General features: G+C 37.3%; 1 protein-coding gene across 3 annotated transcripts in view; it reads left to right on the forward strand.

The window, feature by feature from the left end:
- Positions 1–18,931, forward strand: part of LOC150084401 (cell adhesion molecule Dscam1-like) — a 305,476-nt gene extending 286,545 nt beyond the window's left edge. For all 3 annotated transcript variants that reach the window (XM_090376034.1, XM_090376036.1, XM_090376035.1), the window contains 3 exons: positions 4,182–4,288; positions 11,955–12,033; positions 18,724–18,931. In XM_090376034.1, coding sequence (XP_090232160.1) covers positions 4,182–4,288; positions 11,955–12,033; positions 18,724–18,854 — 317 coding nt within the window. In that variant the 3' untranslated portion in view covers positions 18,855–18,931. The remainder of the gene's footprint in view (positions 1–4,181; positions 4,289–11,954; positions 12,034–18,723) is intronic.
- Positions 18,932–25,569: the final 6,638 nt, after the last annotated feature.

Genomic DNA, 25,569 nt, shown 5'->3' on the forward strand with positions numbered 1-25,569 from the left:
GTCTCTTTCCATGGTGAGTATACCATATAAAATACACAGCCCATTAATAACTTATGGAACTTGTGGAATAAAAATACGAGGATATGACTGTTCCTGTGACAGTTTTCAAAAAATCGGGGTCCAAGAAGTCTCTCCCATATTGTTACCTACAACCACCTCACATGGTTACCGTCCGTCCAGGTAGAGTATCCACCAGTCTCCACGGATATGATGATTCTGTGTCCCCTGAAGTAAACATTTCTTCGTCACTAAATATAATATCGGATGGATGAAGTTCCATTTCACAATCAATTCACTGTAAAAATTTTAATGGGCAGTTATAATCATTTATTTATCGTTCTATGATGCTGTATTCATTTTATGCAAAGGAATGGCCTTCTTTACACGTTCATCTCTTGCAATAATTTCCTGGAGACTGGGGGATGGGGCATCGCACTTCCGGTGTCTTTAATACCACTTTTCCCAAGAATGAAAATCGAGTAATTGTGTCAGCTACCAAAAAATAAATTCGTTCGTAACTGATCAGTGCATTCTCCCCCCCCCCCTACTTATTTAGCTTAAATAAGTAACTGATCTCGCTAATCCATTATCAGTTTTCATTCTATATTTGTTTTTAATTTCAAAGAAAGAAAAATGAATGATAATGATGAAAAATAAAATAATAAATCGCTTTCTTTTGTTAAAAATCAGTCTTAATCCTGTGTCCCAATTTTTGCACTACCTTGCATAAATATATTTGAATAAAATGTTGTTCTTCTCTCCACTGATAAAAACATTTCTTCAAAGCCGAACGATTAATAAATAAGCATGTGATTTGCGAAAAATATTGATATGTATTAATAACAATAATTATATTGATCTGATTTTTCTCTCTAGACTTCAGTATAGAGTATGCAACTTTTAGACTGTAAAGGTTCATATAAATAGGGATGGTAGATTTAGTAATTGGCAATTATGCCACAAGGAATTAAAATATAGCGTAGTTTTAAATTGGGCACAGTAAAAAGCTGAAGGTGATGCCGGTAGGTCAATAAACAGTTATCTCAATTTTAGGAGTCGTAATGTCTTAGTCACATAATGGTACTTTCGGCTGTTGGTTTCGCTGAATACTGCTTTATTGTATTTTCTCTCTTTGCTAACTTGAACCCACCAATTACTTATACTGAAGATTGCATAAAATCAATTAAAATAAGACAAACATAGGCCTTTCCGTTGAAATTTTCATGAAATTTTATATTTGACTCTTTTAGAAAGATTAGTTCAGCCATCCCAATTTTTATTAAAATCGGACAAATAGAAATCCGGAAATTATTATTTATTATTATTTTTTATACATATCGTATAAATTATCGTTATACCGGGTGAAAAAGGCCCGAGTTAGAATATCGTCAATAACTCGAGGAATTTTTTTTCTGGGCTGTTTTCACAACGTGGCTGAGTTAGTCGGTCTCAGGCGAGTGTTGCATGGTTCTTCCTCTCGGAAACTAGGAGTTTTCGGCAAAGAGCAAACCGACCGACATGCATTTACAGACACAATATACTGAAGCCTCATAGCCGTAGTTGCTTTGGCGCTTAATTGCATTGCGATCGCTTTTTTGCATTCCGATCGCTAATTATCAGCCAGTCAATTTTTTGTCAAGATATAATGCAGCAAACAATCCTATAATCTTTCCCCATGCTATAAATTAATTACAGGAAGCAAACCTGTCTTAAAGTCTAAGACAACTGTATATAATGTGTACAATATGTGCATATAATCTATAATATGTGTACAATATAATGTATTAGTGTGTTCATTTCAGAATTCGAGAGACTTAATAATTTTTTATCTATGCACTGAAATGTCCACACTATTTTTTTTTCATTTCTCTCCTTAAGATTGCTAAAATTCTAGAAGTTGAAATTAGCTTAATTTCTTAAAAATATATGATAATGAATCTCCCGATTACAAAACACCACTTATAAATAAGCGTATGGAAATTGTTGAAACACATTCGATACACCTATCTAGACTTGATGTTCAAGTCCTGACCTGTTCAGAAGACACTTTTAGATGGCAGTCAGTCTGTATTCTAGAGTGCAAGGTGACGTTTTGCATTCTGGTTTTCGCGTAGTAACAGTAAAAATGTTCCTGATACATCAAATTTTGTATGATATGAAAAAGTCTACCTCAAAAGAAAGCGTATGGTGAGGATTCAATGAAAAGTGATGCTGGAAGGGCGCTGTTTTTTAAATATGAGAGACATCATCCAGTTCGAACTTAAAGTATAAGGCTAAACTACGACTAAAGAGCAGAATGTTGAAGAAGTGATTCTCCACTCGTGATATACAACTAGAAGAAAAAAACAAGATTCCTATATTTTGTAAATGTTACTAATTAAGAAAAAACGTCAAGTTTAACTAATATCCCTTTCAAGTTTCCTAAATCATTAAGCTGAGTATTTTAAAAACAAGTTTTGAAGTAAAAAGTAAAAATAAATTTTGAAGTAAAAATAAATAAATGCTTCTCCCCAGCTAACACATTTTTTAAATAATTCCAACAATGGTAAATTCTCATCAATGTAAAACAAACGTTAAAATATAGAAATACTAATGATTGCCTTCATCACTTAAACACGCTAAGTTTCCTTTCCTGCCACCTTTCTCTAACAACTCTATTTGTCCAATAAGTTGCTTTACACGTGTTCTGGTAATTGCATACTCTAAAATGCTTCATAATACCCTCATTCAGTATGAGTTTAAAACTTTTAACAGTTTAGCAAAGCAATAACCACTGGGTAAACTAGAGGAAACAGCTGGATATCGATTTCTTGATACCACAAAAGTCAATTATCCCACCTGGAGTTTCCTCCAAAAAACATACACATCGTAGTAATGTTTTTTTTATCTTTTGCTTTTTTGTTTCGTTATAAATTCTTAATAATGCGTGGATTTGGACCTCTACTTGGTGCACGTTTTGATTTCATGAAATCAGGAGCAGTCGTATACAGAGAGGGCGAAACTCGACTGCAAAAGAAATGCAGGTCAGTCTTCTCCTAACTTTGCAAAATGAATGATGCGTGTATTCAATCATTTGCTCTCGTTAACTTGATAATTTAACTGCTAGATTATTAATTGTTTCATTTTTAAAATAGCTTGAGATCTTTATGAAGTACACATGACTAGCTGCAAAATAGGCAGTGCTTTGGTGAGGGAGATGGTATCATGTCCCACTCTAAACAATTAACTCCCAGTATTCTGAAGCAATACTGAAAGACTTGATTGGAAATGATTGATTCAAAAACAAACTTGAAAACTGCGCTATACATAATAAGATTATTATCTGCGTAAAAGAAATCAAGTCAATGCAAAATAAGTACGTGATATCTGTGACAGCAGCACATAAAATAGTCACATTTCCTGATTGCCAGTTCGGGGCTCGAAATTGAAAATGTTACGAAACAGGATGCTCATCAGGCATAGGATGAACTGGAACGGCATTCGGGCATCTATCCTGAGCTCCCTCCGTGACAGTATAGTGGTTTCACCATGTGTCACTCTTTTGGAGAGTCTGGATTCGAGTACCGCCAACGACTGCAGGAATATCTAAAGTCTTCTTCTAACTCGATTGATGAATTGGGTCTAGAATTAGCCGATCTCAGGCGGAGGGAGTTGGTTTTTCCCCATGAATTATTCTGTGTTTTTCAGCCCGCGCCTTATGCAAATCAGCCCATGAACACACACCTCTACAGACACAATATACAGGTGCAGATGTGAGTTACGCCCAGGACGGTTAAAATGATAATAATCCTTCCCGAGTTGGCTGGCTTCATACTGTCCTTTTCACCGCCCAGGCCCTCTGACTTTTTTTATATATAACGTCAAGATTGAAAGAAGTAAAAGAGTAAAAATAATTTTTCTATAAATACTTAAACAGTGATCTTCTTTCAAAATAACACATTTTTTAAAATAATTCTAACGAAGAAGTAAATCTTCACTTATGTATATAGATGTTAACGCTTATGATAGAGTCTTTAATGATTTTCTTACATCGCTTTGACTGACAAAAAAATTTCTAGAAATGAATGCTTCAACTTCATTGAAATATTGCCTTAATCTGATTCTTCTTATTAATGATCGATCATTGACTGTCCGTCCCATTCCGATAACCTTTGTTGATTTATCTGTTTATTCTTTTGCAGTTGCTCACATAAGTAAACACGAATATGCCGAGCCTTATTCATCAGTTCCCCCACCCCGTCAAGTGAGTGGAAAAGAAGATTTCCAATCACCTGTAGAAGCTCAAAAGGTGTGTTTTACGTAAAAATGCCTATTGAATTGCTTCCTGTATTTTTGTGAATAATGTCTTTATTTCTTTTATTCGTGGACAATTTAACTTCGTTACGAAATGTAAAACATTCTATTTGAAATGTCCTTCCTCCCCACCTTAGTTCTGTTTTTGTATTTCAATGATCATTTGGTATGCATTTTTGATGCTTCTAAGTGAAATTAGAATGGTTGTCTACTGTTTGTAATAAAGTACACGGCAATGGAAAAGTCATGTTCATTGAAGCTGATTTTAAAATTAACTATCCACCATTTTGAGATAATAGAAATGAGAGTAACGCTTTCAACATTCAGATCTAAACTCCATTCCTATCATCTTGCGCTTCCCAGTAATAATTTCAAAAATCTCTCTAAGTCTGTGGAAATGGTATTGACTGTTTTAAGTTTGTCTATAAATTGCTTGTATTGTTTGGTCAGTTTGTCTGTTTAGCAGAACACTTTTTATGAATAAGAACTGATGTCCCAATCTGGTTGCACTCTCCAAAAACATACATTGCATTAGTTTGCCGAGGTCTGTAAAAGCCCTATACAAAGAGATTATATAATATATAATGAAGGTTGGAGGTTACAAACTTCGGATCGTACTTAAATTTTGAGACATTTCACCTGTTTCTCATTATGTTTTCAGCGAAATACCATCAAAATTATAAAATAAACTGAATATCGAGTAAAAGATGATGTGTGCTCTATGCGAATATAAAATTGAAAGAAGCTAATGCTAGACTTAAATGAGTGGCTGAATTGTTTTAGATGGTTGTGAATCGTCCAGATTTTTTTTATGAGTCAAAAGTAAACAAGAGATCGGCATGTTATCAATAATAAAGTTAATGGAAGGCAAACGAAACTGCTGAATTTATTTCCTATATTTTCTTCCCTCTTACGTCTATGTAAAGTATTTGTCTAACTTCATGACATTCATTTTATTCGCCACTGATGTTCATGAAACGCATGGAATATCAACAACTGAAACAGAGGCAGACTGTATTCTAAAAGCAGTCTTCGAAAACAAAGCCTCAGTAAACTTAAAAATTCTAACTAGCAATGAATTGCATTATCTAATAAAACTGATTAATGTCACTATGGCAAAATATTTCGCTCTGGATGGACCTGCCGTGCTTAGGAACTCGATTAAAATTATATGATATTAGTAATAAGTCTTTCAATGGTCGAGTGCAGACGTCAACAAATTGGCTCCTCTGCAGTCCCTCCTCCTGCTCGACGAATATGATTCCATTTCTGCAATTTTCAAAGTTCAAGGAGTGACGATTCCAGTTGCTGCCGTTTATTTACCTCCAGATCATAATCCCGACACCAGGGACAAGCTAACTTCCTGGATTATAACCCACCTCAAGCCTCATACGTTCACATTCGTTTTAGGAGACCTCAACATGCCCTCCTCAAGACATGAAGTAGCTATAAATGACCTCATACACTTCTTCTCATCTCTAGGTCTTATACTTACCGATACGCGACCTACAAGACGTCAACAAAACCTTGACCTCTTATTCCATAACCTCGACAATCTCACTCTCACAACGTCGACTTTTAGGTTCGCATCAGATCATCTTCCTATTGCCTTTGATTGTGAAAACCAATGCTGTCCCCAACAACTGGGTCAATATAGGCATAACCATAAAGAATCTCAACTGAAGATCTTCTCATTAAAGGTTATAAATCCTCAAATCATTCTACAAAGATTAAGATCTACAGACTGGAACCAAATCGTTGTCAGTCATCCTCATCAAATGCCCACCAATTTAGTCAAATTGTTAAAAGACATCGCCTGTGAAGCAGCTTCCAAATCCATCTGCTGTCTTCAAGGACCAAGAACTGGTTCACCAGTGATGTGAAATGAGCCTTCATCAAGAAACAGAAGCTATACCGGAAATGGCTGAGGACACGTGATCCAGCTCACCACTAGCTCTATAAAAATCATTGGGCACGCGTTTCCTACGCGTACGGAGGAAAGCACAGAACGATTCGATCTCCTATAGAATGAAACTTGGGGAAAGAATTTACACCAAAGGAACTAAAAGTTCTCCATGACGACTGTTCTCCATAACATCTTCCGAGTGGACCAAGTCGCTTGAAACCAAGCCCCTGCTTGCCCCCATTCCCTTCATACAGGTTAGTCAAACATTATTGGATTAAATAGCCATCTCAAAGGACGCCTTACTGAATTCATAAACAGTCTCCCAACAAGTATACTACTGGCCCTGATGGATTCCCTATTTTTATGGTTAAATTATGTAGTGCATATATTATTGACCACCTGCTTGAAGCATACAACTGCATCCTCACAACAGGGGCTTACCCTACCATCTGGAACACATAATATGTCTCTCCTGTACCAAAAAAAGTATAACCCTAAATTGTCCAACGACTACAGACCAATTGCTAGGATACACCTTTCTCAAAATCATGCAAAAGGCCATACTCCTTGCTCTTAACCAGCCATAATCAGTCCATATCTCAATAGTATATTACCCGGACGATCCGCTACCATCAACCTCGTGGACACACTTTTCAGAATAGAACTTACTATACGCAACAAAGAGCAACTTGATATTGTGTTTCTCGATATTAAGGCGACTTTGACAACCTGTCCATCCGTTCACTATACGCCATTTTATCTGATTACTTTAAAATCTCTAGCCACATATTAGATCTTTTCAAGTCTTCACAAGCTACTATAGTCCAGGACCCAATGGATAAGAAACCAGAACCATCATTGCCGAATTGTCTGCTCCAGAGGGCTCCCCCAAGGGGGTGTTCTCTCTGCCGCCCTCTTCGCCGCACCTTTGGAACCCTTCCTCGCAAATCATGCTAACTTTACCTCGTACGCTGATGATTTAAAGTATTTTTATTGTCACAAAATGACCGCAGGCTATCCAGTGTACCACTGTGACCTCCAACTACAGGAACTTTAAAACTGCCTTCATGCGATTGGGCTTTCCATAGACAAAGAGAAAACTGCTCAACTTACTATAACCAAAAAGAGAAATATCAATGATGTGAATATCATAATTGGGAACTCTCCAGTTATAAAAAGTCAACAAGCATAAAGATTTGGGCATCACCTGGTACAAAGACCTTACGTTCTTGGCCCATTTTAATGCCACTTGGAAAAAAAACATATTCAGCTATACGGGCTATAGTAGTAGTAGTGGCATGTGTATGAGCTTATGCAGCATCAGCCAAGAAAAAAAAAAAAAAAAAAATCACACCATTCCCTCCAAATGCCTGTCCAGTTCCTCCTTAAATTTATTCAACCTATCAACTTCCACAACGACAGATGGAAGTTTGTTCCAGCAATTAACCACCCGCTGGCTAAAGGCAAATTTCCGCACATCTATTCTACATCTGTCCTTTCTTAATTTGAATTTATGTCCCCTTAGGTTAGCAATCTGAACAAGTGGAAGGATCCCATCAGAATTCAGCGTGCTCAACCCATTCAAGGCCTTATACACCTCAATCAGATCACCGCGCAGGTGTCCAGTCTCCAGCCACTGCAATTTGCAGAACTTAAGCCTCCCTTGGTAAGATGATCCCTTCATTCCCCTCACCAATCTTGTTGCCCTTCTCTGTACACGCTCAAGCAAATCTACATCCTTCCTAAAATGAGGCCTCCAGACCTGTAAGCAGTACTCACGGCTTGGCCTGACCATTGCCTTATACGGAGGGACAATCACCTCCTTTTCCCTGCTAGCAAAATTCCTATATATCATTGACAAAACCCCATGACCTGCCCTGGCAGCCTGTCTGCATTGCTCAGAAAACTTCATATCTGACTGCCAATAACTCCCAGGTCTTTTTCATTTTCTACCACCTTAAGTGTAGTACCACATTGTTGGTACGTTTCTCTGGGGTTACTTCTACCCATATGCAGTACTTTGCATTTGTCAAGGTTAAACTTCAGTTGCCACTTCTTAGCCCATCTGCCCAAATTATCTAGATCCAGTTGCAGTAGCACACTGCCATTACTGTCATTAACAACCCTGCCGACCTTTGTATCATCTGCAAACTTTGACACTAAGCCTGATATACTTCCATCAATATCATTGATAAATATACAAAACAACAGTGGACCCAACACCGAAACCAGTGGGATTCCACTAATAACATTAGTCCACGAAGAGCAGCACCCATTGATTACCACCCTCTGTCTTCTCCCACTTAACCATCCTTTTATCCATTGTAGCAACTTACCCTTAATACCATTCTGCTCCAATTTGTACAGTAGTCAACCTGTGACTTTCCCTTAACTAACCCATGCTGTGTCTGAATTATTGCTGGAGTCTTGTCTAGATGATTCTGCAATGCATCTTTAACCAGTGACTCCATTATTTTACCCGGAACAGAAGTTAAACTAACTGGTCTGTAATTACTCGTGTCACCCTTTGATCCCCTTTGTGAATTGGGGATACATTTGCACATCTCCAATCCGTCGGAACCTCCCCTGAGTCCAAGGATGCTCTCATAATTATGGCTAAGGGTTTGCTTAGTTATTTTTTGCATCCAGTTCCTTTGTAACCACATCATAATATCCTATCAAATTTGTCAGACAAGACTTTCCCTCCTGTGAAACAGGAGATCTCCAACTATCATAATCCGCATCTTATCAGCAACTATATCCTTTACTGCATAATCCCTATTCCATTATATGCTTTTACTATATGGTTCTCAGCACTTCCATTATACCAAACCAGGTTCTTATCCCTCGAATACTGGATTTTAAAATAGCTGAATAACATTGCAAATCTACCACCTACTATTTCAAAATATGTCATGCTCTCCAATCTAAGTTTGCTACCATTGAGGTATCACATCATCTCCAGGAACCTCGTTATCTTCGCTCAGTTCCTGTCCGGAAAACTAAACTCGCCTGATATCTGAGAGATCATTGCCAGACCGTCAGGTCGGACTAGAAGCCTTATCAATGCACTCCCATACAGACATAAGCTGCATAACATGGCCTCCTTGGACTATATGTTTCCATTTAACTCTATTTAAATATTTAACACATTATCCATAGACTTCCAGAAGCTGTATAAATATTTTCTTTTCTGACATCGCAGTCGCAGAATCTTCCCTATGATCATTACTTTAAGATTGATCTTTGAAATTCAAAAATAATTAAACAGTTAGTTGATAATCTCTATTAACTGTATAACATTATCATCGAACCCTCGTATTAAAATTAATTTTTTAAAAGCAATGTAAGAATAATTGGGCGGTTTTCGTATTCCCAATGCTTAGATGGAAACAGAATAATCAAAAAGAGACCATTTCAGACGATGAAAACTTAAAAACAGAAGACAATCTCACGAAGAGACCCCTTAAATAAAATCGGGAAAATGAGAGCAGAGGAGAAAAACAATATTTTATATAACAGATGGCAGGAAACAATACAGAATGATATGCAGCAGCTTCAGTTTAAGACGTAAGATGCAAAGGCAGAGGGAAGGCATAATCCTCGGAGAAAACTCAAGACTTCGAAAACCGACGACCAGAAAGGAACAAAGTTTGTTTTAAAGAAGTCTGCTTGAAATCGCACGTCCACCTCACGTTAATGGCCAGAAATAACTTCGCTCATATTGGAGCACGCAGAAGAGAGCTTTCATACGCTTCCTAAATAAGAGAGTAAGTTTAAAGTTTATCTACAACGTATATAAACCAAATCTTTAAACTTAAAATTTTGTTTTACTTGCACGTAAACAGGCGGTTATGGTGCTTGTTCTCCTAATTCAATAGTCATGAGTCTTAATAACAGCCATTCTTCTCACGTATTTCCCTTAAGTACTTCACATCGTAAAGTTGGTATCTGGTTTAGCTGAGGCAATTGGAAACATCGCTGTAATCGAGTAGATTATCTCTCGTTTGCAAAATGTTCTGCCTGACTTGAGGAAAAAATACTTCTCCAGCAAAAGATCTTTTTATAACAATGGGTGCACCAAAATCATATACGATTTATCGTATGAGATTATTTACTTTTGAAGATTTCTGTTTTTATTCAATGGTTAAAAATGAATTAGTTAACCTACTTACCCTATGTTATCAAAAATATTGGGACACCAATAGACAATTGACTAAAGAGACTATTTTAGCATAGTGGTAGCCTATGTTCTTGTTTATACTCCGGCACAACCACCAGGTCAGTAGAGTTTACAAAAAATCGTCAATACAAACGTTAACCGTATTTAGCAGTCACGAACTTGAACCCGCGTACACTCAGAGCGCGTGCTACAACACTCTCTCCTGACCACTCTGCTACGTCAGGCTAAAATAATCTCTATGTTATCACACTTCCATCGCTGTCTTCACAGTTGGGACGATACTGTGTGGAGACCAGTCATTACAGGTACTGGCACTATTGTAACCATCACTGGCAGTATGATTTTTGTGATCAGTGGGACCATTCTCGTCCACGAAAGCCATTCCGATGTAATTCTTGCGTACGGTAATAATGTTGACAATCTCTCCTGCACACTCCTGGAACACCTAAACTACCTCCAAAAGTATGTGGACACCCGTTTTCATACTCCAATGGACTTCCCCGGATAAATGCATGGTGCAACAAACGCCGTAATTGGTTCATGGAGTAGTGTAAATCGGTTCTCTGGCGTGACGAATCTCGCTACACCCTATTGATCAACTGGCGGGTGTAGGTGTGGAGAACGACCGGAAAATGTCTGCTGCCGGAGTGCATTGTACCAAAAATTAAATTCGCAGAAGGTGGGGTTATGGTGTGGGACTGTTTCTTCACAGAATGGCTCAGAATCCTTTGAACTATGAATTCTGACGCTTTCCTTACCATTCTGGAAAATTCCATACTCCCTGTGATGTGGAATCTCCATAGTGCAAGCGTAGAGTACCGATTTGAACTCTATAGAATACCTAAGGGATGAGATGGAACGTTTGTGAATGCCAGACCAGCATCATCAGTAGTTCAGCTGGTCACTGTTCCTCAGGAGAGGAACTATATCCACTGTAGTCTATCTTTCTTTGATGGAAAGCCTACCCGAGGGGAAACACAGAGCGTGGCAAAAGGGGAATAGATGTGCTTTGAAATGGGTGGCAATGAAATCGACTTGTGTCCAGATACGTTTGGGAGGGCAGTGCCATTTCATGTGATTTTTCTGTAGTGAGGATTTCTTTTGAAAGAGTGACTGTTCTGAGGCTTCTTTCTGTCAAAATACGCCTTGCGATGCAGATTTCGTGTTTCCTTTCTTCTTCTTCAGTATAATATTCATATAGCGGTCTGTGAGAACTCTAGAGCCTTCGAAATACGTCTAACACTTAGTCATGTGAAACAGCGCCCAACTACTTGTCAACGTTCAAACCAGCTGAGCTTCGTTTCACGGTATTTCGCTTGAAATAAAAAAAATTACATTCTATAGTTCGCCCATGGACTACCATATACGCGCATCTACATCATAATCAGTCAATATATGACATACTTTGTTATTATCCGATGGTACCTCCAATAATTTTCATAACATACTATATATCATTAAAGCGAAATTCACCTGAATTTATGTTTCAAAAAAGGCGTGAATGTATGAAAATGAAGTTTTAGAAGATATAATGCTATTTATACTAAAAGAATAAATTTAATTTTGTTTCAGCATGGAGATGACGGGATGTTTGCCACAATTAAACGGTACCCAACAAGACCAGGACTAATGTCTTCAACTTATAAACAAGGTAAGCGTAATATTCTTAAATCTCAAGTATTATTTACAAATTAAACTAAAAAAGTAAACTGCTACATCAAAACTAATTATAAAAACCACTCTGCCACATGACTCGCCATATTCCAAAGGTTTCAAGTAAATGTTAATCGAATGAAACTACCTCTCAGTACTTGTTTATGGCATTTACAGTTCTTTTATTAAAAAATGAAATCTTCGAAGTGGAGCTAGTTGTATCCACTTTCCACTTCTTCCATCACGTTGAATAATGTCACTTTCGATTCTGTTTTCAAAATGGCCAATCGAACTGAAACTATCCCCTATAAGGTACCTTTTATTCGCTTTCCAATGTGCTGAAAAGTCAGTATATATCGGCCTATAAGCTCTAAATAAGTGGGTTTATTGATCATTTCAATGGCAGAGATTAAAATAAAATAAATAAATTTCATATTTGTAGTGTACACCACTTTTGTATCATTTTTTTCGATTATTAATATACTGGCATAGACTAATAATCAAATAGACCCTGGACGCTTTATTTTGGTGGGCTTTTGCATAGAGACGTATGCGTAGAGGTAATGACATCTACGAAAAAGTAGCAATGTAGTGATCTAATATGCCATTCGTATGCGATTTGGCCTGGAGTACACGGGTTGAAAGAGAGGGGAAGCGATATCATAACTAAACTCACTTTCTTGTATAAATTTTTCTAATAATTATTCAGTATTTCGAAATATTATTATTAAAATAAATGACCATGGATTTGTGGTTTTAAAAAAGGAACTTCAAAACGAGAAGTAAGTGCATCTAGTAATGCAACTGTGGTCCATGAAAACGAACACAATAGGAGGTTAAACACAACTATAAAAATTAATACAATATCAATATTAGGCGAAATAAAATATAAAGAGATCAAGTCAATAATTAATTACAGAAGTTAAGACAGATCATGTTCAACATAATATTTTAAATACATTTGGCGTTTTTCCAAGAAGAGTGCGGGGATGCTGGCAAGATGCGGCAGGCTGTCCGGAACAGAAGGAGCTCAAATCATCCTCTAACATAGAAGCCACGTAAAGCGATGGTGAAATGAAAGATCTAAAATTGCAAGATTGTGTAGGTATCAGCAAAAACTTTTGATCTGTAGGCTTTGTCCACGCAAATAAGGTATTACACCTGGGAAACAGTAATCCCAAAATAACTTATTCACTTGGTGGAGTTCAACTAAACCCAGTACTGGAGGAAAGGGACTTGGATGTTACGATACGGTCAGACATGAAATTCTCTGAGCATTGCAAACAGGTTTCAAGGAAGGCCCATGGTGTCCTATCGATGATCGATGGAATTTTGCAAGTAGAGATAGGGACGTGATAATCCCATTATATAAGGCTTTTGTTAGACCACACTTGGAATACTGTGTTCAAATATGGAGACCGCACCTAAAGAAAGATATCGAGCTTCTTGAAAGGGTGCAAAGACGGGTCACTCGCCTGGTGAGATCGGCAAAAGGGCGTCCTTATGAAGAAATACTTCGAATACGTGGGTTGCAGAGTTTGGAAACTAGACACCTTAGAGGAGATTTGATTGAGGTGTTTAAGACTCTGAGAGGCATCAGTTTTATTTTAGCCAGCGAGTTATAAATTACTGGAATAAGTTGCCTACATGGGTGATAGAGCCTGACAGTTTGGGGAAATTCAAAAGTCATCTGGATAGTACCTTCAGGTCAGGGAAGCGCATAGGATGATAGGTTTAATTTCCTTTTTTTTATTAATTAATATTATTTATTTATTTTATTATCATTGTTTTGTTCGGTTTTTTTTTTTTTTTTTTTTTTTTTTTTTGGCTGGTGCAGCATAAGCCATAGGCTTTCTTGCACCATGCGGCCATTACTAATACTAATAATAAATAGTCTCAGGGTTGATATTTAGGTCACTGAGGAGTCCGATCGTGTTTTCTAGGAACATATGGCTGAGCGAGCTGATTTGGTTGAGGGCAGGTCTGAGATCATAGATTCTTACCGGTTAGTTATTCTGCTGTTCTTCGTGGGCAGGATGATGAGGCTATCGATGGTAGGAGCATCCAGTCTACCCGAAATGAGCTTGGAGAGGGTAATTACGTTACGAGTGGTGATGACTTCAAAGTAAGGATGAACAATCGCAGCCTTTTGTTCCCCAAAAATCCGAAGGGAAAAAGCAGAAACCAACTAATAAAAGACCAAAACTAAAGTATGATGATAGTTATTTGAATTTCGGCTTTACATGTGTTGGAAATGAAGATGCTCTTGATACACAGTGCGTCGTATGTAATAAAACATTAGCAAACAGTTCTTTGGCTCCCGCTAAACTTGTGTTCCGTAAATACATAAGTGTTCCAAGACAAAATAAGTTTAGGAAACGCTGCACTATAATGTGTATAGTGCATATCAATCAATACAATGTAAGACAGGTATGGATCGAACGTACTGTAAATCGTATTTGGATTGGATTGTAAACAGCGAGGGGAATGCCAGAGGTGTATTCAACTCTAGCAGTAAGCTAGAGAATCTTGTAATAACTGAGAGCAAAGTGGAGGAGAAATTGTTGAAGATAAACACAAGAAAGGCACCTGGGGTGGATGGGATCTATCCAGTTATATTAAAGGAGGCAGCAAAGGAGGTAAGCAAACCCTTAGCCATAATTATGGGAGCTTCCTTGGACTCAGGGGAGGTACCCATTGACTGGAGATGTGCAAATGTGACCCCAATTCACAAAGGGGGATCAAAGGCTGACACAAGTAATTATAGACCTGTGAGTTTAACTTCTGTTCCCGGAAAATTAATGGAGGCACTGGTGAAAGAAGCACTGCAGGATCATCTAGACAAGACTTCAGTTATAGCTAGGACACAGCATGGTTTTGTTAAGGGGAAGTCTTGCCTGACCAATTTGATTGGATACTATGATGCAGTCACAAAAGAACTGGATGCAGGGAATAACTTTGATATTATATACTTGGATCTTAGAAAGGCTTTTGATACTGTTGCACATGGAAGACTGCTGCACAAATTGGAGCAGTGTGGCATTGGAGGCAAGTTGCTGCTATGGATAAAGGGGTGGTTGAGGGGGAGAAGACAGAGAGTGGTAATCAATGGACACTGCTCATCGTGGACTAATGTTATTAGTGGAGTCCCTCAGGGTTCAGTATTGGGGCCTTTATTGTTTTCTGTATTTATAAATGATATTGATGATGGTATATCAGGCTTAATGTCCAAGTTTGCAGACGATACGAAGGTTGGCAGGGTTGTCAAGGACACTACTGACACTATGCTGGTGCAACAGGATTTGGAAAGGTTGAGCAGATGGGCTTCGAGGTGGCAAATGAAGTTTAACATTGACAAATGTAAAGTACTACATATGGGAAACAGCAACCCCAGAGCAACGTATCAACTCTGTGGTACTACACTGACAGTGGTAGAGAATGAAAGGGACCTGGGGGTGGTGGTGCAGGCAGATGTGAAGTTCTCTGAGCAGTGCAGACGAGCTGCAAGAGTAGCTCATGGTGTATTGTCAATGATATATAGGAATTTTTCTAGCAGGGATAAGGAGGTGATTATTCCCTTGTATAAGGCAATGGTCAGGCCACACCTAGAGTACTGTATACAGGCCTGGAGGCCTCATTTCAGGAAGGATGTAGAGCTGCTGGAACGAGTACAGAGAAGGGCAACTAGATTGGTGAATGGGACAAAGGGGTTCTCTTACGAAGAAAGGCTTAAGTTTTGCAAATTACAGTGTCTGGAAACTAGGTACCAGCGGGGTGATCTGATAGAGGTGTACAAAGCCTTGAATGGTTTGAGCATGCTCAATGCTGATGGGATTCTTCCTCTAGCTCAGAAAAATCACCTGAGAGGGCATAAATTCAAATTGAGGAAGGACAGATGTAGGATAGATGTGCGGAAATTTGCCTTTAGCCAGCGGGTGGTTGGTGGGTGGAACAGACTTCCATCCCTTGTCGTGGAAGTTGATAGCCTAAATAAGTTTAAGGCTCAGCTGGACAGGTATTTCGAACGAACAGAGGGGTGAAGTGGAAATGGTTATTTTTATTTATTTATGTTACTTTTTTTTTTTTTTTTTTTTGGCTGATGCTGCATAAGCTTGCTTTCTTGCATCAAATGCCTCTACTAATGCTAATGCTAATGCTAAAGTGGCGAACACGAACGAACACACACACACACACTAATGGAGCTTTCGTATGCTGGCTTTCCTTTTTTTTTTTTTTTTAAGTAAGCTGAAAGGGCACATTATGATTGGACCCCCTTGTAGATGACACTTATACTATACCATAGATGACACTTATACTATAGATATTATCTATAGTATAAGTGTCATCTATGGTACTTTCAAGTATTACATCCGAGCAGTTTGATAAACCAATTTAAGTAAATAGTTTAAGTGAGTATAATAACAATAACAATTCAGTTTGTTACCTAAAGCATGGTCCATAGCACAGCCATTATAAGAACCGGCGAGTTCGCAATAAAATACAAGGTAAATAATATGGTTACTTAATCAAGTTATATTATTGAACTAGAAGGGTATTTTACCATTAAATTTCTTCCTAAAAAGATTTGTTTAAAATACAAAGTAACATTAAAGATTCATAAATGTGTGGTGGTAAGGGAAACATTATTTGCTCGATAAGGATTCCTTCAGCATTCCGATTAAAGTGCATGCGCTAGTAAAGCATATGACAACAGCAAAATACGTAGGAATGCACGTGCCTCACCATATTCCAAACGACAACGGCAAGGTGAATTTTTGCTGCATGTTGGCCCATCACAGACACTCGAGTTCATCGAGCCCAGTGTCATAAATTCCAGACCATTCCATCAGAAGTTTGAAAAATGATTAATGAAGGTCCAGTGCTGATTGGGGCTTCATTAATCAACTCCCTTTAATCAATCATACTTTAAAAGATCATCTCCCAATTAATAATCTTAATAACCATAATCATAAAAAAGGATAATCTCCCAATTCATCATGCTTGGAAAGATGCCCAAATTAGGGAATATTTGTTGAGACTGCCTGGATGTGGTCTTAAGTAATTTGAAATAGCTGATAACTTGAGTCCAACTTACCAACAGAGAGGAACCACAGTATCAGATTCAAGTAGGGAAGTCACACCTGCTCCATTTGATTCCTTCGAGGAGTTATAGGATATATGTCACATGGTTTGTGAAATCCACTTAAAGATTAAAGCCTCTACCACTGTAGAAAGGTATTGTCGTTTATATTTTTTTTCAGAACGAACAAACATATGGTGCTGTGTCTAAAAATTGTGTGTATTCTATGGTCTGAGACTGTTCTGTTAAATGAAAATTTTGAGTTTCTGGTGGGAAAAAAACCGTGCAGCTCTTGCTCGAAATCAGCTACTCAGTCACAGAAAAGGCCTATAAAAATAATTTCCGTCTCTTAACGCTATTCGGATCCAGGCCTTTTCCACAAGCTGTATAAGGACAATGACCATAAAAACTGACCTACCTGAGAGACCAGAAAGATAAAGATTTTCTGTAGAGACAGTAAAAAGAGCTGAATGTTCTCTACCTGTGAAACAATTTTTTTCAGGTCAAACCTTTAATTTCTGTAATTATTCATTACATATTTCTCATAACCTAACTGAAAAAATTCCGAAAACTAATGCCGGCTGTTACCAAGATATTCAACTCCAAAAAATTATCTACATGTACTCAATTTCTTCTCCCTCCCCAATTCTAGGATTAGCGACAGAACCCCATAAACGTAGAATTTTAATTTTTTTTTTTTTTTCTTAAAGAATACTTTATGCCTAAGTTTCTTAACCTTTTGTTTCGGAGAATGTCTTTATATAATTTTTTTCTATAAGACAAAAAGATTTAGAGGTCCTTTGTAATGTAATAAAAGGCGTCTTTCTACTATGCTAGCAGTAATTGTTTTCCTACCAAATATTTTTATACTGTGCATGGTAACCCCTTAAAATTCGGTATTATATTTTAAGTTTCGTAGATATAATCTGTTTTTTTTATTGTTACGGCTTTATCTAACGCTTCTGCTTCTACGAATCTGAATGAATAAAATAATCATATGCAAATTTTAGGCGAGCGAATAGAGGTAACTATTTTTCAGCCTTGGGATTAAACAATAGCCCACATTTTCAGTATGTCAATATTAGCTACTCCCCGTTGCATTAAATTTGAACTATACACAGTTGAGCAAATACTGAAATTTAAATTTTCTACAGTAAATTTCAAATGCGCAGTTCGGTTTAATACTTCTCGGGCAACATCTTTTCAAATGCTGGATTTATTACATGATGAAAAAACTCAGTTATAATTTCATATCTGTAGAGAGACAATGGTTATCATTAATTATAATTAGATACCAACAGTCACCAGCTATTGAACCCAGACGAATAACAAAAGATAAAATCGACAAATCTGCATAAAAGATTAGCCTTAACTGCGAAGATTAAAGCAATCAAGTGACGGTGTTGTTGTCACCTTCACCCTGAATTATTTAACCAGTCGTAAAAATGATAATGTTTTTAAATTTTTTCCATAAATCTGTTGGAGACCTTTCTCGCCATGTTAAGTTTTAATAAACAGACTTTTTGTTTTGAAAATAGACTTTGAAGTTTCATTTCAGTGTGCTTTTTATTTAACCAATATTATTTATATTAATTTATTTTCTTATAGGAATCGATGGCAGCGCTCACCAGGTGGCCGTGCCAGATAAAACTGAATACAGTAGTAATTCGAGCCACTCCGAAGTCAGTGGAGAAAAACTCAGTAGCCAGTCGAGTGGGAATCAAAAACCCTTGCGGTGACAAAACACTCGAACGATATTGTGTGAATTCCCTCGAAGAAAAAATACAAAAAACTTTTGCTTAAGTGTACAGGTTGATATGCCAATAAAAACTTTTGTTTAAATGTGTCCACAGTTAATGACAAACTCACAAAAGATAGGAAATGTTTAAATTAAAACAAAAAATGAAATCTTTAAAATATAAAGATTATATTTTAAAGATTAAAGAAAAACTTTAAAAAATTAAAATAAAAATCTTTAAAATCTTTAAAATTTAAAACATATATAAAAAAAATTTATTTGTACTAACTGTTTATTTATTTATTTTTAGGAACATTATTTCTATGGAAATTCAAAACGCGCAAAGTAATAAACTCATACTTTCTCAGTATCGCAGAATGAAGATATACTATTTCAGTACTGCAGATAAGGATATTGCTGTGCGTTAAGCAGCTAAGGCCATGCACCATCATTGTATTGATAGTGCATGGGGCCTTAACTAAATTGTCTGCAATAGCGTGTATTCTTCATTTTGTTTGCTTGTTCACTGAACGAAAAACCCTAGTATCAAGTAGATAAAACATGCAACCCTCACTCGAGACCAACCAATTCGGCCATGTTGTTTTAAAAATTCCTTGCGTCATTATTGGGATTCGAACTCAACTCTTCTACATCCGATGGAGGAAGGCAATGATTACAACCACTAAGCTAATAGGCGTTTTCTAATAGATATGCGACACAGTTGTTCCATTTTCTTTTCTAGAGCACGTAGTACACATTCCATTCACTATTTATCTTTATCCATACATCAATTATCCTCTTCGATTAAAATTTCTTGAGGTCTCAAGTGTTATCCTCATTCACGAATTGCTAATCTTATTCAATTTAATTAATGACAGTATGTTATATTCCTGGAATTTTTACTTTTGAGATAACCACTACATCTATCAAAATTATAAGTATAATTCAGAGTTGTTCATAAGGAGGGTAAAGGATGTTAACTTTTTAGATGCTGTTGAAGCTACAGCTGCTGTAATATGCTTACCTCAAGAAGAAACAGAGGTTAAATGTTATACCAAGTAGAATTTTGAATTTGCCTAAAGTATTATATAGCATAACCATTACATATACTTTGAAAGAAATAAGAGAAGCCGTATCTTCAATCATATAAAAAAATAAATTTTCAAAATCTTCTCTTCATTCCTATTTTTAAAGCTTCGTAACTTGTTACTCCGTTCTCACTTGTGCGTATCGTGTTACTTGCAATTTGTATGTGCCGTGTTCTTTGTTATTGATTGCTTTTCTTTTTACTGTTTTAAATTTTAACCCCCACCCACAAATGTCAACTAGTTAGTATGTACATATTACAGTACGTATTAATTATTCCGATTTTCACGTATCATTTAATTTTTTAATTGGTAAGGTAATAAAGGGTAAATTTTTGCTTAATATATCTTTACTTTTATAGCCAGTGGATAATATTCCTCCTTTTTTCGCTAATTAGAATCGCTGTTTAATAGAATTAAAATTGAATTCACAAACGTGATCATAATGACCGGCGCTTACTACACATCGTATAGTGAACGGTACTTTACTATTGTGAGTGTATCGTAATGTGATTTGATTGTATAGTGAACCAATTGTAAAGCGGGGGTCCATTGTATTTTTAATTATTTACGTGAAACTTCGGATAATTGGGGCAGCCACTTAATTGGGCCAAAATGCACTAGTCCCAAATAACCGGAATCGACTGTATAAAGTTATACAACAGCGGCGCACCTATTGATAAAAATTTTGTCAAAACTAAAAATAAATAGAAACTAAAAATAAGGAAATAAAATAAATAATACTTTCACAATTCATGGAAGTATTATTTTTGGCTGGGCCTGTACATTATATATATAGCATACATTCAATAGTTTATGACTGCATTTAATATGATGTCTCTATGCGATGTATGCAATTTTTTTTTTTTTAGTTTATACTTATTTCTAGTTTTGACAAAATTTTTATCGCTAGGTGCCATTACCTCAACAATGCCAGTTACGTTTTCCAAGGCCAGTTACATTTTACTGTGTTTTCAAATCTATTTATCTTTACTTGAATTAGACATAATAAGTTATGTACCTAGAAATTTTTCTTGTTGATTCCAGTTTTTAATTTCTTGTCTTCATTGTGTCAACTGTTCACAAGCTATTTTCAAAAAAAAAAAAAAAAATCCCTTTAAATTCTTATAATTTTTTTTTATTTTGTTCACAAAATTTTATTCTCATTTTTATGTTTATGCTTTTTATACTTTGGCTTGTGATTTACATCAGAAATGCAGACATGTTGCAATCCTGGCCGTTAGCACAAGAGGCTGGTTTAGTGGTTTAGTGAGCTGGTGAAAACATCATTATTTTGTAATTATTTATCTCTTATTATGCTTCTTTTTTTTTTTTTGTTCTATTCCCATTCTATCTATCTCCCACTTTTTTCTTTTTTAGTTTACTCTCCATGCATTGCATAGGTTTAGCATTTGTTGCCTTTGCCTGCACTAGACTACTTCCTCTTTTTTCCATTTTTCTTCCTTGTTTCCACTTTCTTCTTATTCTATTCAGTATATATATATATTAATTACTGTACTTAATTTCAAGCATTTATTTCTCTAATTTTCTCTTTTAGAGAAATAAATGTTTAAAATTAAGAATTATTTATTTCAAGTAATTTTATTAAAAAAAAAAAAACACTTACCAAAAATTATTGTTTTAAGTTTTTACAGTATCATTAACTTACCAAATAATTGATAAGTTAATGATATGATTGTGTAGTCAAAACGAAACATACATTACAAAACATGAATACTAATTTTCCAAAAGAGTACCAAAAACAGTTAAATGCCGCCGTAGCCTAGTGGTCAGGCGCGGGGGTGCATAAGTACACGTGCCTTGAGTGACCGGGGTTCAAGCCCGTGACTACTGAATATGGTGCTGTTTCTTGTATTCTATCTACCTTGTGAACTCCTCTGACCGTTTGGTCGTCCCGGAGTATAAACAGAAAATTTATTTATTATTTATTTATTTGCTAATATCCAATAAAGAGTAGTATGCGATATACTTTACATCATAGTATCACTCTGGCACTGCTTCCACATAGTTGTTACCTGCCACTACTGTTGCACCATCTTGCATTAAAAGAGACTGCAAGCAGCTCCTGTGATGTTAGAGTAGTGTATATTGTCTAGTGGCACCAGGAGGTTTTCCCAACTCTGAAATCATTACTCTTTTGAAGAAATACAGAACACCAATGGCCAGATAGTGTAGATTAATGTGTACTTGTATGGATTAGTAAGGGTTGTGTTTGAGTGTTGTTCATCTGGCCACTTGGCCTAGGCGTAACACCACTGAACAACCCGTAGATGGTGTTACATGGCTACCTAGGGGTCGGTGTCTGTGTTACTGTCCACCAGCATGGGGAGCCAGGCCAGTAGAGATAAAACCCTGGCAGGGCCAACCCCAGAGTCATCTGAGGAGAGCTATTAAAAAAAAAAATCAAGATTTTTGTTGAAATGAATGTGGGGATATTTCAAGAGTTGGATGAGGATAGGTAATAAGAGGTCGGTGATAGGAGGCACCCACTATGCAGAAGAGAAAAAGGAATATAGGGGAATTAGGTGTCTTCCAGAGCATGGAATGCCCAAAAAGAACTGCAAGGAGGTCACAGGAATTAATGATAGTCAAGGTATGGTTCTATCCAGGGTGTCTCATACAAACGTTTAGGGGAGGTAGGTAACATCTAAAGAAATGCGAATCGCATAGGAACCCATAACCAGAAACGTGACGGGAAAGTAGTAACAGAGGCACAATAAGCAGAAATGACACAAGACAGTAATTAGTTACAAACATTTATTTGACATAATATTAACAATGGAGTGTGAGATGGATGCATTTCATGATGTTACAACAGATGCTCAAAAGGTTCCACCATGAGACGGATGCATGCGTGTCACTGACGCAGCATGGATTGGTGGACACGGTCGAACACACCTGGAGTTTCTTTGACAGTGGCAGCAGCGCATAGGAGTCTCGCCACGAGATCCATTTCCGTCTCCACAGGCGATTCATACACGATAGGTTTGAGGGCCCCCACAGAAAGAAATTAAGGCTCGATAAATCAAGTGAGCGTGGGGGCCAGGCAACGGGTCCACCACGGCCAATCCATCGACGCCCAAAACGCCTGTTCAAATGGTCACGAACAAACCTTCCATAATGGGCAAGCGCCCCGTCATGTTGAAACCAAATGTTGCGTCTCACATTTGCTGGAACATCGTCAAGTAACCCTGGTATAACACGTTCAAGAAAGATCCGATATTTAACGGAGTTCATGCGGGATAGTAACAGGTATGGGCCGACTAAGCAGTCACCGACCATACCTGCCCACACATTTGCGAAGCGATGTTGTGCCGCATGGGGGCGCACAGCGTGCGAGTTGTCGTGAGCCCACACATGAGCATTTTGCTGATTGAATAAGCCTTCCCGAGTGAAATAAGCCTCATCCGTGAACAAAACATAGGCTGGAAAATTCAAGTCTTGAACACTTTCTTGAAGAAACCACTGCTCAAAAGTCACACGTGCAGGATGACCTTGGGGGGAGCAGTAACTGAACCCTTTGGAGATGAAAGGGGTGTAAGGAATCGTCATGCCAGACACGCTTAACACTGCAGCGAGACACTCCTAAGGCAGAGGCAACGGCACGTGTACTGGTAGTAGGATTATTCTGGACGGCATTCACCACACTTTCTTCCATGGTGGGAGTTCGCGTTGAACGGTCTGCCCGCACTACTCCTGTTACCTCTAAATGACCCATAATCGCACAAATTTTGATGCACACGTGCAAACAAACGGTGGTCCAGTACATGTCTCTCTGGGAAGCGTTCTCCATAAATTCGTTGAGTGGCTCGTCCATTGCTCTCTGCTAATCCATACGCTAGGTGCATGTCTACCAGCTCAGTTCGTATATCGATGCATGCTCTTCGTGCGGCGACTACTGCTTGAATTAGTAAACCAGAAATTTTCCCTCTCAAGAACTGATGAACAGCGCTGTCTACCGACTTACGGTAACGTTTCTGGTTATGGGTTCCTATGCGATTCACATTCCTTTAGATGTTACCTACCTCCCCTAAACGTTTGTACCAATATTTTTGAGACACCCTGTATATTACCCTAACCCTCCCCCCCAAACTAGTAGTTTCCCTGAACCTTTAAGGTATCCTCAATAATACTGGATGGCAAAGGTCTGAGTTCGAATCCCGTCGATGCCGCAAGGAACTTTAATGGGCTTTTTTTTTCACTGTGTGGCTGTGTTAGACGGTTTCAGGCGTAGATAGCATTTTCCCTCCAGAAACTGGGGTTTTTTCGTCCAGCAAAACAGGCAAATGGACCAAAGAACACATGCAATTTACAGACGTAAATATGGGTTTATGTAATGAATTACGGGTGACCTAATATAATAATAATGATGTACATTACAGCAGTGGCAGAACATGTGAAGTGAAGAATCACGCAACACGGTCCACACATATGGACACAACTGGATGTGGCGTATGCCTAAAGAACAGTTTCACCCAGACTGAATTTCATAACAGCTGAGCTTTGGTAGTGGCAGCGTGATGATATGGTACTTGGTCGATTGGTGCTATTGATGAAACCATGAATTCAGCAGTATATGGTGACATCTTAAACTATTCTGCTTTACCTGAACTATGGAAATTCTTTAGAAAGCAGGCGGTGTTTACATAAATATGACAACAACACTCTGTCACGAAGCACGGACAGTGAGTTTGAGGAGAATATCGTCGTGAATCTGCCATTTCCAGCTTAGATCTAAATAAAATGGAAAGGCTCTCGAATTCTTTGGAACATGTGGACATGTGTTTTTGTAATGGGCGGCACCTAGAACGTCAGTTCATCTCCGCCTCGTATCTCTGTGAAGAACAGTACCACTGTAGAAGGGCCAGAAATAAGTAGTGTATGTTTGTGTGTATTCTGTTGTTGTGTCTGACCGCTTGGCTACCCAGAATCATCAGTCACCTGGACAGATGATTCTGGGTACTCGTCCACACCACGGGAAGGTGGGCCAGTCTCAATGGAGCTCGCACTGTCTCAATTCGAGACTCTGACCCACCTGATGTTGGCAAAAGATCGACCAGATTCCTCTGGGGGCCCACTCCAGAGGAGAGAAAAAAAAAAAAAAAAAAAAAAAAAAAAAGAATTTCCCCGTGGTGTTAAAAAAAAAAAAAAAAAAAAATATATATATATATATATATATATATACATACATACACACACACACACACACACACACATATAAAAAATAAATAAATAAATAATAAAAAAATAATAAATAAATAAATAATAATAAATAAAATAATATAAAATAATAATAAAATAATAAATAAATAAATAATAATAAATAAAATAATATAAAATAATAATAAAATAATAATAAAAATAAATAAATAAAAATTAGGCAATGTTGCTCCCTGTTGAGCAGCTCCACCAGCCAAAGGAGTAAAATTATTCGTAGCCGTATAACTAATTCTTCTTCTTGTGAAAACATCAGATGCAAACTGCTGAAGAGCAACATAAGAATTCTTGTCTCCCACCAGCAAAGTTTCATGCCCATGAGAGAGTGTAGAAACTGATGAACGAAGAACATCTCTAAAGTCATTATACAGCGGACATTCAAATAAAATGTGG

This window comes from Mastigoproctus giganteus, chromosome 6 (assembly GCF_048544385.1).
Source record: "Mastigoproctus giganteus isolate SK-2022 chromosome 6, ASM4854438v1, whole genome shotgun sequence".
Taxonomy (NCBI): Eukaryota; Metazoa; Arthropoda; class Arachnida; order Uropygi; family Thelyphonidae; genus Mastigoproctus; species Mastigoproctus giganteus.